General features: G+C 42.6%; 1 protein-coding gene and 1 pseudogene across 5 annotated transcripts in view; one reads left to right on the top strand and one right to left on the bottom strand.

Moving 5' to 3' along the window:
• The window catches only part of PAAF1 (proteasomal ATPase associated factor 1), a 51,987-nt gene that overhangs the window by 14,493 nt on the left and 24,419 nt on the right, over positions 1-13,075 (bottom strand). For all 4 annotated transcript variants that reach the window (XM_053560622.1, XM_053560623.1, XM_053560625.1 and 1 more), the window contains one exon: positions 6,699-6,893. In XM_053560622.1, coding sequence (XP_053416597.1) covers positions 6,699-6,893 — 195 coding nt within the window. The remainder of the gene's footprint in view (positions 1-6,698; positions 6,894-13,075) is intronic.
• Positions 2,856-3,817, top strand: LOC128564802 (heterogeneous nuclear ribonucleoprotein A1-like; annotated as a pseudogene). Its single transcript, XR_008374160.1, has one exon. The product of XR_008374160.1 is annotated as a heterogeneous nuclear ribonucleoprotein A1-like (transcript).

Here is a 13,075-nt window from a genome sequence, read left to right as displayed (position 1 = left end):
AGAAGCAGGGGTAGATTGCTGAAAAAAAAAAAAAAAGTCTCTGACCTCAAGAATCTTACAGCATGGAGAATATGAAATTTATTCATTTACTCAACAAATATTTATTAAAGGTCTTCTAAGTAGGTCTTCTCAGTGCTAAAGCAATAGTAATGAGCAAACAGAAAAGGTCCTCACTCTCCAGGATTCTAGTGGAAAGAGACCATAGGGTAATTAAATAAGTAGGATACTTTTCAGAGAGTATGAGTTCTAAAAGGAAATACAACAGGAAAGTATGATCAAAAGTGAGTAAATGGTGGGAAGTTGGGTGGGGGAGGATAGGTTTAAATTTATTTATTTATTATTATTATTTTTTTAGGTTTAAATTTAAATTTCAACTTTGAAAAAGGTTCTGTGAAAGCTGGGCACAGAGGCTCACAACTGTAATCTAACACTCTGGGAGGCCAAGGTGGGTAGATTGCCTGAGCTCAGGAGTTTGAGACCAGCCTGAGCAAGAGCAAGAGCAAGACCCCGTCTCAAAAAAAAAAAAATAAATAAAAATAAAAAAGCTGGGCATTGCTGTGGGCACCTGTAGTCTTAGCTACTTTGGAGGCTGAGGCAAGAGAATCGCTTGAGCCCAAGAGTTTGAGGGTGCTGTGACCTGTGACACCACAATATTCAACCCTAGAGCAACTGAGTGAGACCGTCTCAAAGGCAGAAAAAAAAAAAAAAAAAGGTTTGTGAAAGTCATTTTCAACAGAGACCTGAATGGTGAACAGAAGCCAGTCATGTAAAGAGCTACAGGAAGTATATTCCAGACTAGGGGAAGAAAAAGACAAAGTCCAGAGACCAAGAGAGTCTGCTGTGCTGAAAGAACAAACAGAAGGCCTTTTACTAAAATGTCCTGGGCCTGGCAGAGGCTGGTACTATATAAAGGCTGGAGAGGAATGCAGGAGTCAGAAAAGTGTAAGGGCTTATTGTGAGCCATTCTAAGGCATATGAATAAAGGGAGGTCACTGAAGAGTAGGTTTTCTAAGTAGAAGAGTAACATGACATTATTTATTTATTTTTTTGAGACAGAGCCTCAAGCTGTTGCCCTAGGTAGAGTGCCATGCCGTCATCATAGTTCACAGCAACCTCCAACTCTTGCCTCAGCTTTTTCTATGTAGTAGAGATGGGGTCTCACTCTTGTTCAGGCTGGTCTCAAACTCATGAGCTCAAGCAATCTACCCACTTGAGCCTCCCAGCGTGCTAGGATTATAGGCATGAGCCACCGTGCCTGGTCAATATGACTTCATGTTATTTCTTTTCTTTCTTTTTTTTTTTTTTGTAGAGACAGAGTCTCACTGTACCACCCTTGGGTAGAGTGCCATGACGTCACACGGCTCACAGCAACCTCTAACTCTTGGGCTTACGCGATTCTCTTGCCTCAGCCTCCCAAGCAGCTGGGACTACAGGCGCCCGCCACAACGCCCGGCTATTTTTTTGTTGTAGTTTGGCTGGGGCTGGGTTTGAATTCGCCACCCTCGGCATATGGGGCCGGCGCCCTACTCACTGAGCCACAGGCGCCGCCCAACTTCATGTTATTTTTTTTTTCCCCCCCAAGACAAGAGTCTCGCTTTGTCGCCTCAGTAGAGGGCTGTCCCATCATAGCTCACAGCAACTTCAAACTCTTGGGCTCAAGTGATCCTCTTGTCTCAGTCTCCCAAGTAGCAGGGACTACAGGTACCCACCATAATGCTCAGCTATTTTTAGAGATGGGGTCTCATTCTGGCTTAGGCTGGTCTCCAACTCCTAAGCTTAAGCAATCGACCTACTTTGGCTTCCCAGAGTGCTAGAATATTTATGTTATTTCTTAATGGCCACAGTATTTGCTCTGATGAGAATGGATTATAGGAGAATAGTCCAGGTAGTATAGGCAATAAATGATAATAGATTAGACAAAGATGTTGGCAAGTAGAGAGAAGGCGAGAGTGGGAGGGAGAGGGAGAAGCAGAAAAATTAAAAAACACTTTGAAGGTAGAGATGATATACTTTGTTGATGAAAGGACATGAGGAAAGAGGGGGTGGACCATAAATGAAATCTTAGGCTTTGGCTTGAACAAATGTGGAGATGGTGGCACCTTTTTCTGTGATAGGGAAAATCAGATGGAGTGGGGAAATCAAACACCCCTCATTTGACAAGGTAAGCTCAGGTTATCTATTAGATATCTATATGAGTCTGGAACTCAAGTGAGAGGTCTATGCTTGAAGGTACTAGATGTACTTTTGTAAATCATCAGTTTAAATACAGTATTTAAATCTATGGAACTGATGAGATCACCTAAAAAGAAACTGTAGGTAGAGCTGAGGGCCTATGACTTAATTGCAGGTCCCTCTGATATTTAAAGTAGAAGAAAGGAGATTTATAAAAGGACATTAAGAAGTAGTAGACAATGAGACAGGAAGAAAACCAGTGTAGTGTGGTATCACAGCAGCTAAGAAAGAAAAGTGTTTTGAGGGATACTACTGAATTCAGAATGATTTATCACTAATTGCACATGTATCATGCTTTGGGAAATAGACTCTCCCTATTAATCCATTAATTCTCAAAGAGGGACCAGGAAACATCCAGTGGTCAGAAACAAGTTTTAACAGTTCTGGGAGCACAGTGCATCAACATGGAAAATTTAAGATAGGGGTAGGGAGCGTGTGTGTGTGTGTGTGTGAGAGAGAGAGAGAGAGAGACAGTACTTATATAGTGTATCAAAAGTCAGGGGCAGAATTAACCCAAATGAGTTAAAATTTAGGCCCACAGAGATACCTTCGTTAGCTTACTCCTTTCTGCCTGTGGATGCTGCCGTGGAAGCGTCGTTGAAGTCTCTCTTCCCACTGCTGTCATGTCTAAGTGAGAGTCTCCTAAAGAGCCTGAACAGCTGCAGAAACTATTCTTTGGAGGGTTGAGCTTTGAAACGACTCATGAGAGTCTGAGGAGCCATTCTGAGCAATGGGGAACGCTCACAGACTGCGTGGTAATGAGAGATCCAAACACCAAGCGCTCCAGGGGCTTTGGGTTTGTCACATACGCCACCGTGGAGGAGGTGGATGCAGCAATGAATGCAAGGCCACACAAGGTGGATGGAAGAGTTGTGGAACCAAAGAGAGCTGTTTCCAGAGAAGATTCTCAAAGACCTGGTGTCCACTTAACTGTGAAAAAGATCTTTGTTGGTGGCATTAAAGAAGATACTGAAGAACATCACTTAAGAGACTATTTTGAACAGTATAGGAAAAATGAATTGATTGAAATCATGACTGACCGAGGCAGGGGCAAGAAGAGGGGCTTTGCTTTTGTTACGTTTGATGACCATGATTCTGTGGATAAGATTGTCATTCAGAAATATCATACTGTGAATGGCCACAACTGTGAAGTAAGGAAAGCCCTGTCAAAGCAAGAGATGGCTAGTGCTTCATCCAGCCAAAAAGGTTGAAGTGGTTCTGGAAACTTTGAGGGGGGTCGTGGAGGTGGTTTTGGTGGAAATGACAACTTTGGCCGTGGAGGAAACTTCAGTGGTCATGGTGGCTTTGGTGGCAGCCGTGGTGGTGGTGGATATGGTGGCACTGGGGATGGCTACAATGGATTTGGTAATGATGGAAGCAATTTTAGAGGTGGGGGAAGTTACAATGATTTTGGCAGTTATAACAATCGATCATCGAATTTTGGACCCACGAAGGGAGGAAATTTTGAGGCAGAAGCTTTGGCCCTTACGGTGGTGGCGGCCAATACTTTGCCAAACCATGAAACCAATGTGGCTATGGTGGTTCCAATAGCAGCAATAGCTATGGCAGTGGCAGAAGGTTTTAATTATTCCCAGGAAACAAAGCTTAGCAAGGGAGGAGAACCAGAGAAGTGACAGGAAAGCTACAGGTTATAACAGATAAGCCACCAAGCATAGTGGTGGCAGGGCCTAGCTGCTACAAAGACATGTTTTAGACAATACTCATGTGTATGGATAAAAAACTCGAGAACTATATTTGTGACTAATTGTATAACAGGTTATTTTAGTTTCTGTTCTGTGGAAAGTGTAAAGCATTCCAACAAAGGGTTTTAATGGATCTTTTTTTTTGTACCCATGCTGTTAATTGCTAAATGTAATAGTCTGATCATGACGCTGAATAAATGTGTCTTTTTTTTTTAAATGTGCTGTATAAAGTTAGTCTACTCTGAAGCCATTTTGGTAAACTTTCCAAAAGTGTGAAGCTAGAATTCCTTCAGGGGGATGCCAGGTTCTATTTGAAATTCATTTATAACCTGCTTGGGTAAAGAAGCCATTATCTTCAGAAACTTTGGCGTAGTTGAACTGAGGGTTACTGTTGTGACCTGAAGCTCACCATTTAAAGGGGTCATCCAAGGAAAATAATGGAATTATTAGTGATAAAGGTGATTATTGGCATATCCTATGCAATATATCTAAATTGAATAATGGTACCAGATAAAATTACAGATGAGAATGAAGCTTGTGTATCTACCATTATCATGTGTAATCAATAAACGATTTAATTCTCCTAAAAAAAAAATTTAGGCCCACAAAAAAACCTGCACTGAGATGATTATAGCCGCTTTAATCATAACTGCCAAAACTGGGAAGGTGTATGGATAAGCTATGGTACAGCCAGACAACAGAAAAATTATTCAGCGCTAACAAGAAATGAGCTATCATAAAAAAAAAAAAAGAAAAAAAAAGAAATGAGCTATCAAGCCAAGACAAGGAGGAACCTTAAATGCCTCTTACTAAGTGAAAGAAGACAGTCTGCAAAGGCTACCAACTGTATGATTTCAACTCCAACATTCTGGAAAAGGCAAAACTATAGAAATAGTAAAAAGATCAGCTATTACCATCAGCTAGGAGAGAAGGAGGGATGAAAAGGCAGAGAACAGAGGATTTTTAGGGTGATGAAACATTTTATATGATACTACAATGGTTGATTCATTTGTGGAAATCTACATAATGTACAACCCCAAGAGTGAACCCTAATATAAACTATGAACTTCGGGTGATCATCATGTGCCAATGGAGATTCCTCAATTATAAAAAAGGTACCACTCTGGAAAAACCACAGTCTACAATGACTCCCAAGCAGGCTGAGCACACATAATCCCAAAGTTGGGCTGTCCCATCTCAAGAACCAGACACCAGGATTCCTCTGGTGAGGGATGTTAATAGTGGAGGAGGCTATCAATGTGTGGGGTGGAGAGTATATGAAAACTCTCTGTCCTTTCTTGCTATAAATCTAATACTGCTTTAAAAAATAAAGTCTATTTTTGTTAAATGTAAGGGGTCAAGATGATGGTAGAAAAAAATAGTCTATGGGCTCAGCACCTGTGGCTCAAGCGACTAAGGCACCAGCCACATACACCTGAGCTGGCGAGTTCGAATCCAGCCCAGGCCCGCCAAACAACAATGACGGCTGCAACCAAAAAATAGCCGGGGTGGTGGGTGCCTGTAGTTCCAGTTACTTGGGAGGCGGAGGGAGGAGAATCGCTTAAGCCCAGGAGTTGGAGGTTGCTGTGAGCTATAATGCCACAGCGCTCTACCCAGGGCGACAGCTTGAGGCTCTGTCTCAAAAAAAAAACAACAAAAAAAGTCTTATGGAACACAGAAGCAATTATTAATCATCATGGGAAAACAGAGAATGAAAGTTGCCTTACTTGGACCTTTATTATTCTATGTCAACAGAGTTTTTCAGCCTATTTGCCACTAGTCCCACTCTTAATTCAACCTTTTAGCCCAGCCAAGCACATCTTTTTATAAAACTAAGTTTCATATCCAAGCTGTAATGCAAACTGTCCCTATGTCTACCCCCTGCCCTAGCTCCCATTCTCTTACTCTTACCATTCTTGTCTTTTCAATTTGAACTCATCCTTTAAAAGTTTAAACTAACTTCTTTTGTGACACTTTTCTCATCCATACTAACCTGAAACATTCCTTTGCTCTGAAAACCTACTACATAAGCATTAAGAATAAAACTGCTTTAAAATAATTTGCCAGGGCTCGGTGCTGTGGCTCAAGTGTCTAAGGTGCCAGCCACATATACCTGAGCTGGCGGGTTTGAATCCAGCCTGGACCCGCCAAACAACGACAGCTGCAACCAAAAAATAGCCGGGCGTTGTGGTAGGTGCCTGTAGTCCCAGCTACTTGGGAGTTGGAGGTTGCTGTGAGCTGTGATGCCATGGCACTCTACCCAGGGTGACAGCTTGAGGCTCTGTCTCAAAAAATTAATTAATTAATTAATTAATTAATTAATAAAATAAAATAAAATAATTTGCCAGGCACAGTGACTCATTCCTATGAATCCCAGTTACTTGGAAGGCTGAGTGGGAGGATGGCTTGAGCCCAGGAGTTTGAGGCCAGACTGGGCAACATAGTGAGACCCCATGTCTAAAAAAATAAAAAGAATCACTACTTAATTTTAGCCAAAATGTTATTGTTCTCTAAATATTTTATAGGCATTTATCTCATCTGCTAAATTAGATTGTACTTACTGAAATACAGTGACTATGACATATACTCCTTTTGTAGATTCCAAAGCAACAGAAATATAGTAGGTATAGAATAAATATTAATGGCACAGTAAAAGCAGAAATACCAGCTACAGTGCAGGAAAGGAAGAAGAAGAAAAGGGGAAATTAAGGCAAACACTGAAGGGGCTTAAGAAAACAAGCTTCACACATATCATCTACTTACTGGGCATCTGCTCAGGAGAGCCGAGGTTTATGGAGTTGTCAGCAGCACCCACCGCCACTCCATTGATGGAAGAACCACAGTCTGCAATGACTTCTAAGCAGGCTGAGCGCCCACAATCCCAAAGGCGTGCTGTCCCATCTCGAGAACCAGACACCACATTCCTGCCCCGATCAACAATGGCTGTGTCTAGAATACCTGGTGAGAGAAAAAAAGTCCCTAAGATGGAGGAGGTAATAAAGGAAGTTCAAGGGCAGAGAAGGTGGGACTGTAAATGAGCCTAACCCTTCACAAAGATGTTCGAACGTACTACATGCTGGGGCACACTCAAGTGCTATTTATTATTATATATTACTACATGCTGGGGCACACTCAAGTGCTATTTATTTTTCCACAGAAATACATAAAAAGTCCCTACTTCCCAGTGGTTCAGGGAGGTGCTATGACAGACAGACATGGAAAAACAAGCTCTGGATCTAATTTTTAGTGGAGTATTCTAGAGTAGGGATTTTCAAGTTTTTATTTTGGCTTCAAAAATCCTTTTTATTTTTATTTATTTATATTTTTCTTTGAGACAGGATAGTGCTGTGGTGTCACAACTCACAGTAACCTCAAAGTCTTGAGCTTAAGAGATTCTCTTGCCTCAGCCTCCCAAGTAACTAGGACTATAGGTGCCCGCCACAATACCCGGCTATATTTTTTGTTGCAGTTGTCATTGTTGTTTAGCAGGCCTGGGCCAGGTTTGAACCTGTCAGCCTCAGTGTACGTAGCTGGCGCCATAACCACTGTGCTACGTGTGCCAAGCCTCAAAATCCTTTTTTTTTTTAATTTTTATTTATTTTGCAGTTTTGACCAGGGTTGGGTTTGAACCTGCCACCCTCGGTATATGGGACCAGCGCCCTACTCCCTGAGCCACAGGTGCCACCCTCAAAATCCTTTTTAAAAAATAAAAATGGCTCGGCGCCTGTGGCTCAAGTGGCTAAGGCACAAGCCACATACACCTGAGCTGGCGGGTTCGAATCCAGCCCAGGCCTGCCAAACAACAATGATGGCTGCAACCAAAAAAATAGCCGGGTAGAGGGAAGGGGATTGGTGGGATTACACCAGCGGTGCATCTTACAAGGGTATATGTGAAACTTGGTAAATGTGGAATGTAAGTGTCTTGGCACAGTAACTGAGAGAATGCCAGGAAGGCTATGTTAACCAGTGTGATGAAAGTGTGTCAAACGGTCTGTGAAGCTAGTGAATGATGCCCCATGATCATATCAATGTACCCAGCTATGATTTAATAAAAAAAAAAAAAAAAGAAAAGAAAAAAAAAATAGCCAGGCTTTGCGGCAGGTTCCCATAGTCCCAGCTACTTGGGAGGTGGAGGCAGGAGAATCACTTGAGCTCAGGAGTTGGAGGTTGCTGTGAGCTGTGATGTCACAGAACTCTACCCAGGGCAATAGCTTGAGTCTCTGTCTCAAAAATAAAATAAAATAATTAAAAAAAATAAAAATTAAGTAGATATCTTAGAAGATTCAGTTTGAAAATCACTGCCTTCAGGTTCAGCGCCCATAGCACAGTGGATACGGTGCTAGTCACATACACCAAGGGTGGTGAGTTTGAACCGGGCCCAAGACAGCAAAACAACAATGACTACTGCAATGAAAAATAGCCAGGTGTTTTGGCAGGCGTCTGCAGTCCCAGCTACTCGGGAAGCTTAGGCAAGAGACTCGCTTAAGCCCAAGAGTTTGAGGTTGCTGTGATCTGTGACGCTATGTCACTCTACCAAGGACACCATAGTGAGACTCTGTCTCAAAACAAACAAACAAACAAAAAAACAAAATCACTGCCTTCAAAGATCCTGCTGGTTCCACTGAGAAGTGATTAAAAGGGTTAGCCCCAAATTCTGGAGGGAGGCTTTTTTCTGAGTCTCACTCAGTTGCCCTGGGTAGAGTACAGTGGCATCATACCTCACAGAAACCTCAAAGTCTTGGGCTCAAGCAATCTTCTTTTTTTTTCTTTTTGCTGTTTTGGCCGGGGCGCTGCCCTCAAGCAATCTTATCTCAGCTTCCAGAGTACCTGGAACTACAGGTGCCAAGCAGAATGTAACGCTAGTTTTTCTATTTTTAGAAGAGAAAAGGGCCTTGCTTTGCTCAGGGTGGTCTCAAACTCTTGAGCTCAAGCAATCCACTCACAATGGCTCCCCCAGAGTGCAAGGACTATAGGCATGAGCCACGTCCAGCTAGGATGTGACTTTTAGCTCTGGCCAAGATGGAGTAGCCCCTGGTCCTATGTCCTTCCCTTATAACTTAAAAAATGAGGACACAGCAAGCAAACAAAGACTCTGAATGATGATGGAAAGAAGGTAATGGACAAATTAGGGACCTCAGGACCCAAAGTACATGGCAATGAGTTCTTGGATTTTCTTATTGTCTCCCATATATCTTGGATAGTACACTGCAGAAACCTAAGACATGGAACTGTCAATAATCCAAAAGATTACAAACAAAACAAAACAGGCGGTGCCTGTGGCTCAGTGAGTAGGGCGCTGGCCCCATATACCAGAGGTGGTGGGTTCAAACCTGGCCCCGGCCAAACTGCAACAAAAACTAGCCAGGCACTGTGGCAGGCGCCAGTAGTCCTTGCTACTACTTGGGAGGCTGAGGCAAGAGAATCGCCTAAGGAGTTGGAGGTTGCTGTGAGCTGTGATGCTACAGCACTTTACCGAAGGCAATAAAGTGAGACTCTCTCGGGTTTATGCAATTCTCTTGCTTCAGCCTCCTGAGTAGCTGGAACGACAGGCACCCGCTATAATGCCTATTTTTTTTTTTTTTTTTTTTGGTTGCAGCTGTCACTGTTGTTTAGTAGGTCTGGGCTGGGCTCGAACCCCTGGCGCCCTACTCACTGAGCTATGGGCACTGAGTCTGCAGTGAGCTATAAATGTGATCATGTCACTGCACTCCAGACTGGGCAACAGAACAAGACCCTATTCCAGAAAATAAATAAATAAGGACAGGCACAATCTTGCAATATATGGCATCAGCATAGGTCTCTTCACATGTAGATGATAAGAATAAAAGGAAAGAAGAGCTCTACAGGAGCAGGAACCTATGAAGGACTACTTCAGAAAGAAGTTATAGAACTAGTGCTGTGGCTTACACCAGTAATCTCAACACTTTGGGAGGCCAAGGAAGGAGGATCACTTGAGGCCAGGAGTTCCCAGCCAGCCTGGGTAACACAGCAAAACACCACCTATACAAAAAATTAAAAAAATTAGCTGGGTGTGTGGTGGCCTGTAGTCCTAGCTACTCAGGAGGTCATTTGAGCCCAGGAGGTTGAGGCTGCAGTGAGCTACGATTGTGCCAGTGTACTCCCGGTGGGATGACAGAGGGAGACCCTATCTCAGGGGGAAAAAAAGAAAGAAACTACGAAAGTAGTAATCTCAAGAATGCCTTTGTAAGAAAAGCAGCCATGACTAAAACCTACCAGAAACTGCAAAAGGCCTTAGATATCAAACCAAATAGATATAAGTTTTCAGAGTATAAACAAACACACAAAAGCATTTACCTTCAAGAAAAGATTAAGCTGGCACGGCACCCGTAGCACAGTGGGTATGGTGCCAGCCACGTGCATGGAGGCTGGTGGGTTCAAACCTGGTCTGAGCCAGCTAAACAATAATGACAACTGTAACAACAAAAAAAAGCCGGGCATTGTGGCGGGTACTTGTATGTAGTCCCAGCTACTTGGGAGGCTGAGGCAAGAGAGTCACTTAAGCCTAAGAGTTTGAGGTTGCTGTGAGCTGTGACATCACAGCACTCTACTGAGGGTGACATAGTGAGACTCTGTCTCAAAAAAAGAAAAAAAAAATATTTAACTGAATTACATATAAGCATCCCAGCCTAAGTCTGGGAAATAAAAATAACATGAGATGAAACTATAACTGAGATATTTGTAAGAAATAGAACTAATTTCGTATTTCTAGGTGTATATATATTTTTGAAACAGTCTCACTTTGTTGCCCCTGGTAGAGTGCCATGGTGTCATAGCTCACAGCAACCTCAAACTCTTGGCTCAAGCAGTTCTCTTGCCTCAGCCTCCTGAGTAGCTAGGAATAGCTGAAATGCCTAGCTATTTTTAGAGATGGGGTCTTGTTCTAGCTCTGGCTGGTCTCGAACTTGTGAACTCAGGCGATCTGCCTGTCTAGGCCTCCCAGAGTTGTTCTGGGATTATAGGTGCGAGCCACCATGCCAGGCCTCTCCAGGTGTATATTTCTGGTAAGTTTATTAAAATTATCTAGTTTCACTATCATGTTAAGTTATTTTAATGTTGCTAGGGAGCAATATACATACAAGTGCACATAGGAAAATTAATGGCTATGACTCAAATCTCTGAAAAAATGAGACTTGAAACACCTCCTATTACTTGGAGGCAGCACAACCTATGTCTTTCTTTTTTGAGACAGAGCCTCAAGCTGTTGCCCTAGGTAGAGTGCTGTGGCATCACAGCTCACAGCAACCTCCAACTCCTGGGCTCAAGCAATTCTCCTGCCTCCGCCTCCCGAGTAGCTGGGACTATAGGTGCCCGCCACAACGCCAGGCTATTTTTTGGTTGCAGCCATCGTTGTTTGGCGGACCCGGGCTGGATTCGAACCTGCCAACTTAGGTGTATTATGGCTGGTGCCTTAGCAGCTTAAGCCACAGGCACCGAGCCAGCACAACCTATTTCTAAGAAACTACCTAAGAGTCTAAATATAATGGCCCAAGTGCTGAAACTGCAAACTGGTTTCTTAAAATTATTCTACAAATGTAAGCATTTCTACTACTTTGATAAGCAAAAACACTGAATCAACAGAAGTGGGAGATGTAGTACTTATAAAAAATTAGGATTATAATTATATTAACAATCTTAATTAAATGCCCTGAGCAATTTTTTTGTTTTTGAGATAGTCTTACTTTGTTGCCCTTAGTAGAGTATAATGGTATCATAGCTCACAGCAACCTCAGACTTCTGGGCTCAAGTGATCCTCTTGCCTCAGCCTCCCGAGTAGATGGGATTACAGGTGCCTGTTACAACATCTGGCTATTTTTAGAGACGGGGTCTTGCTCTTGCTCAGGCTGGTGTCAAATCCAGCAATCCACCTGCTTTGGCCTCCCAGAGTGGAGCAATTTAATTTTAAATAGATTAAAGTGCATTTTGGAACTACTTATTAAACTCATATTGCAAACACAAAACCACTTTTAGTTTACCTTTCCATTCAAAAAATTCAAAATACTGGCTGGGTGCCCGTAGCTTAATGGGCTCACATGCTCCAGGGCTGGTGGGTTCGAACCTAGCCCAGGCCTGCTAAACCAAAAAAAAAAAAAAAAAAAAAAAAATAGCCAAGCATTGTGGTGGGCACCTGTAGTCCCACCTACTAGGGAGAGCTGAGGCAAGAGAATCACTTGAGCCCAAAAGTTTGAGGTTGCTGTGAGCTATGATGCCATGGCAATCTACCAACGGTGACAAAGTGAGACTCTGTCTCAATTAAAAAAAAAATTCAGAATATGCACAGAAATTTTACCTCTGCTTGTTAACTAAGAACACAATAACTGGCTCGGCGCCAGCTACATACACTGGAACTGGCAGGTTCGAATCCAGCCTGGGCCTGCCAAACAACACTAACAACTACAACCAAAAAATAACCAGCGTTGTGACAGGCGCCTGTAGTTCCAGACACTTGGGAGGCTGAAGCAAGAGAATCTCTTAAGCCCAAGAGTTGGAGGTGCTGTGAGCTGTGATACCACAGCACTTTACCCAGGTCAACAAAGTGAGACTCTGTCTCAAAAAAAACAAAAAAAACCCAAACAATAAAATACATGTGCAATATATATACTTAAAGGATTATTGTTTTTTTTTTTGAGACAGAGTCTCACTATGTCACCCTGGGTAGAGTGCCGTGACATCACAGCTCACAGCAACCTCATACTCTTGGGCTCAAGTGATTCTCTTGCCTCAGCCTCACAAGTAGCTGGGAGGTTACAGGCAACCGCCACAACACCTGGGTATTTTTTGGTTGTAGTTGTCATTGTTGTTTGGCAGGCCCGGGCTGGATTCGAACCCGGTAGCTCTGGTTTATGTGGCTGGCGCCCTAGCCACTGAGCTACAGGCACTGAGCCAACACATATGTTTTAAATATATATATAGTATTGGAGGACCAATTGTATATCAACAGTGATCACATTTGTTTTTACTGGAAAATGTCTATTACATTGGAAATAACAATTTTTGCTTTTTACATTTGATAAGTATGTTAAAACACTACAAGGCTCACACTTCTCAACAGGGATTAAAGCTTAGTTTTGTATATTATATAAACATGATAACATTTATTGCACACTTACTGTATACCAGGA

This window comes from Nycticebus coucang, chromosome 14 (assembly GCF_027406575.1).
Source record: "Nycticebus coucang isolate mNycCou1 chromosome 14, mNycCou1.pri, whole genome shotgun sequence".
Taxonomy (NCBI): Eukaryota; Metazoa; Chordata; class Mammalia; order Primates; family Lorisidae; genus Nycticebus; species Nycticebus coucang.
The sequence above is the reverse complement of the archived record's forward strand: the minus strand, read 5'-3'. Positions and strand labels throughout refer to the sequence as shown.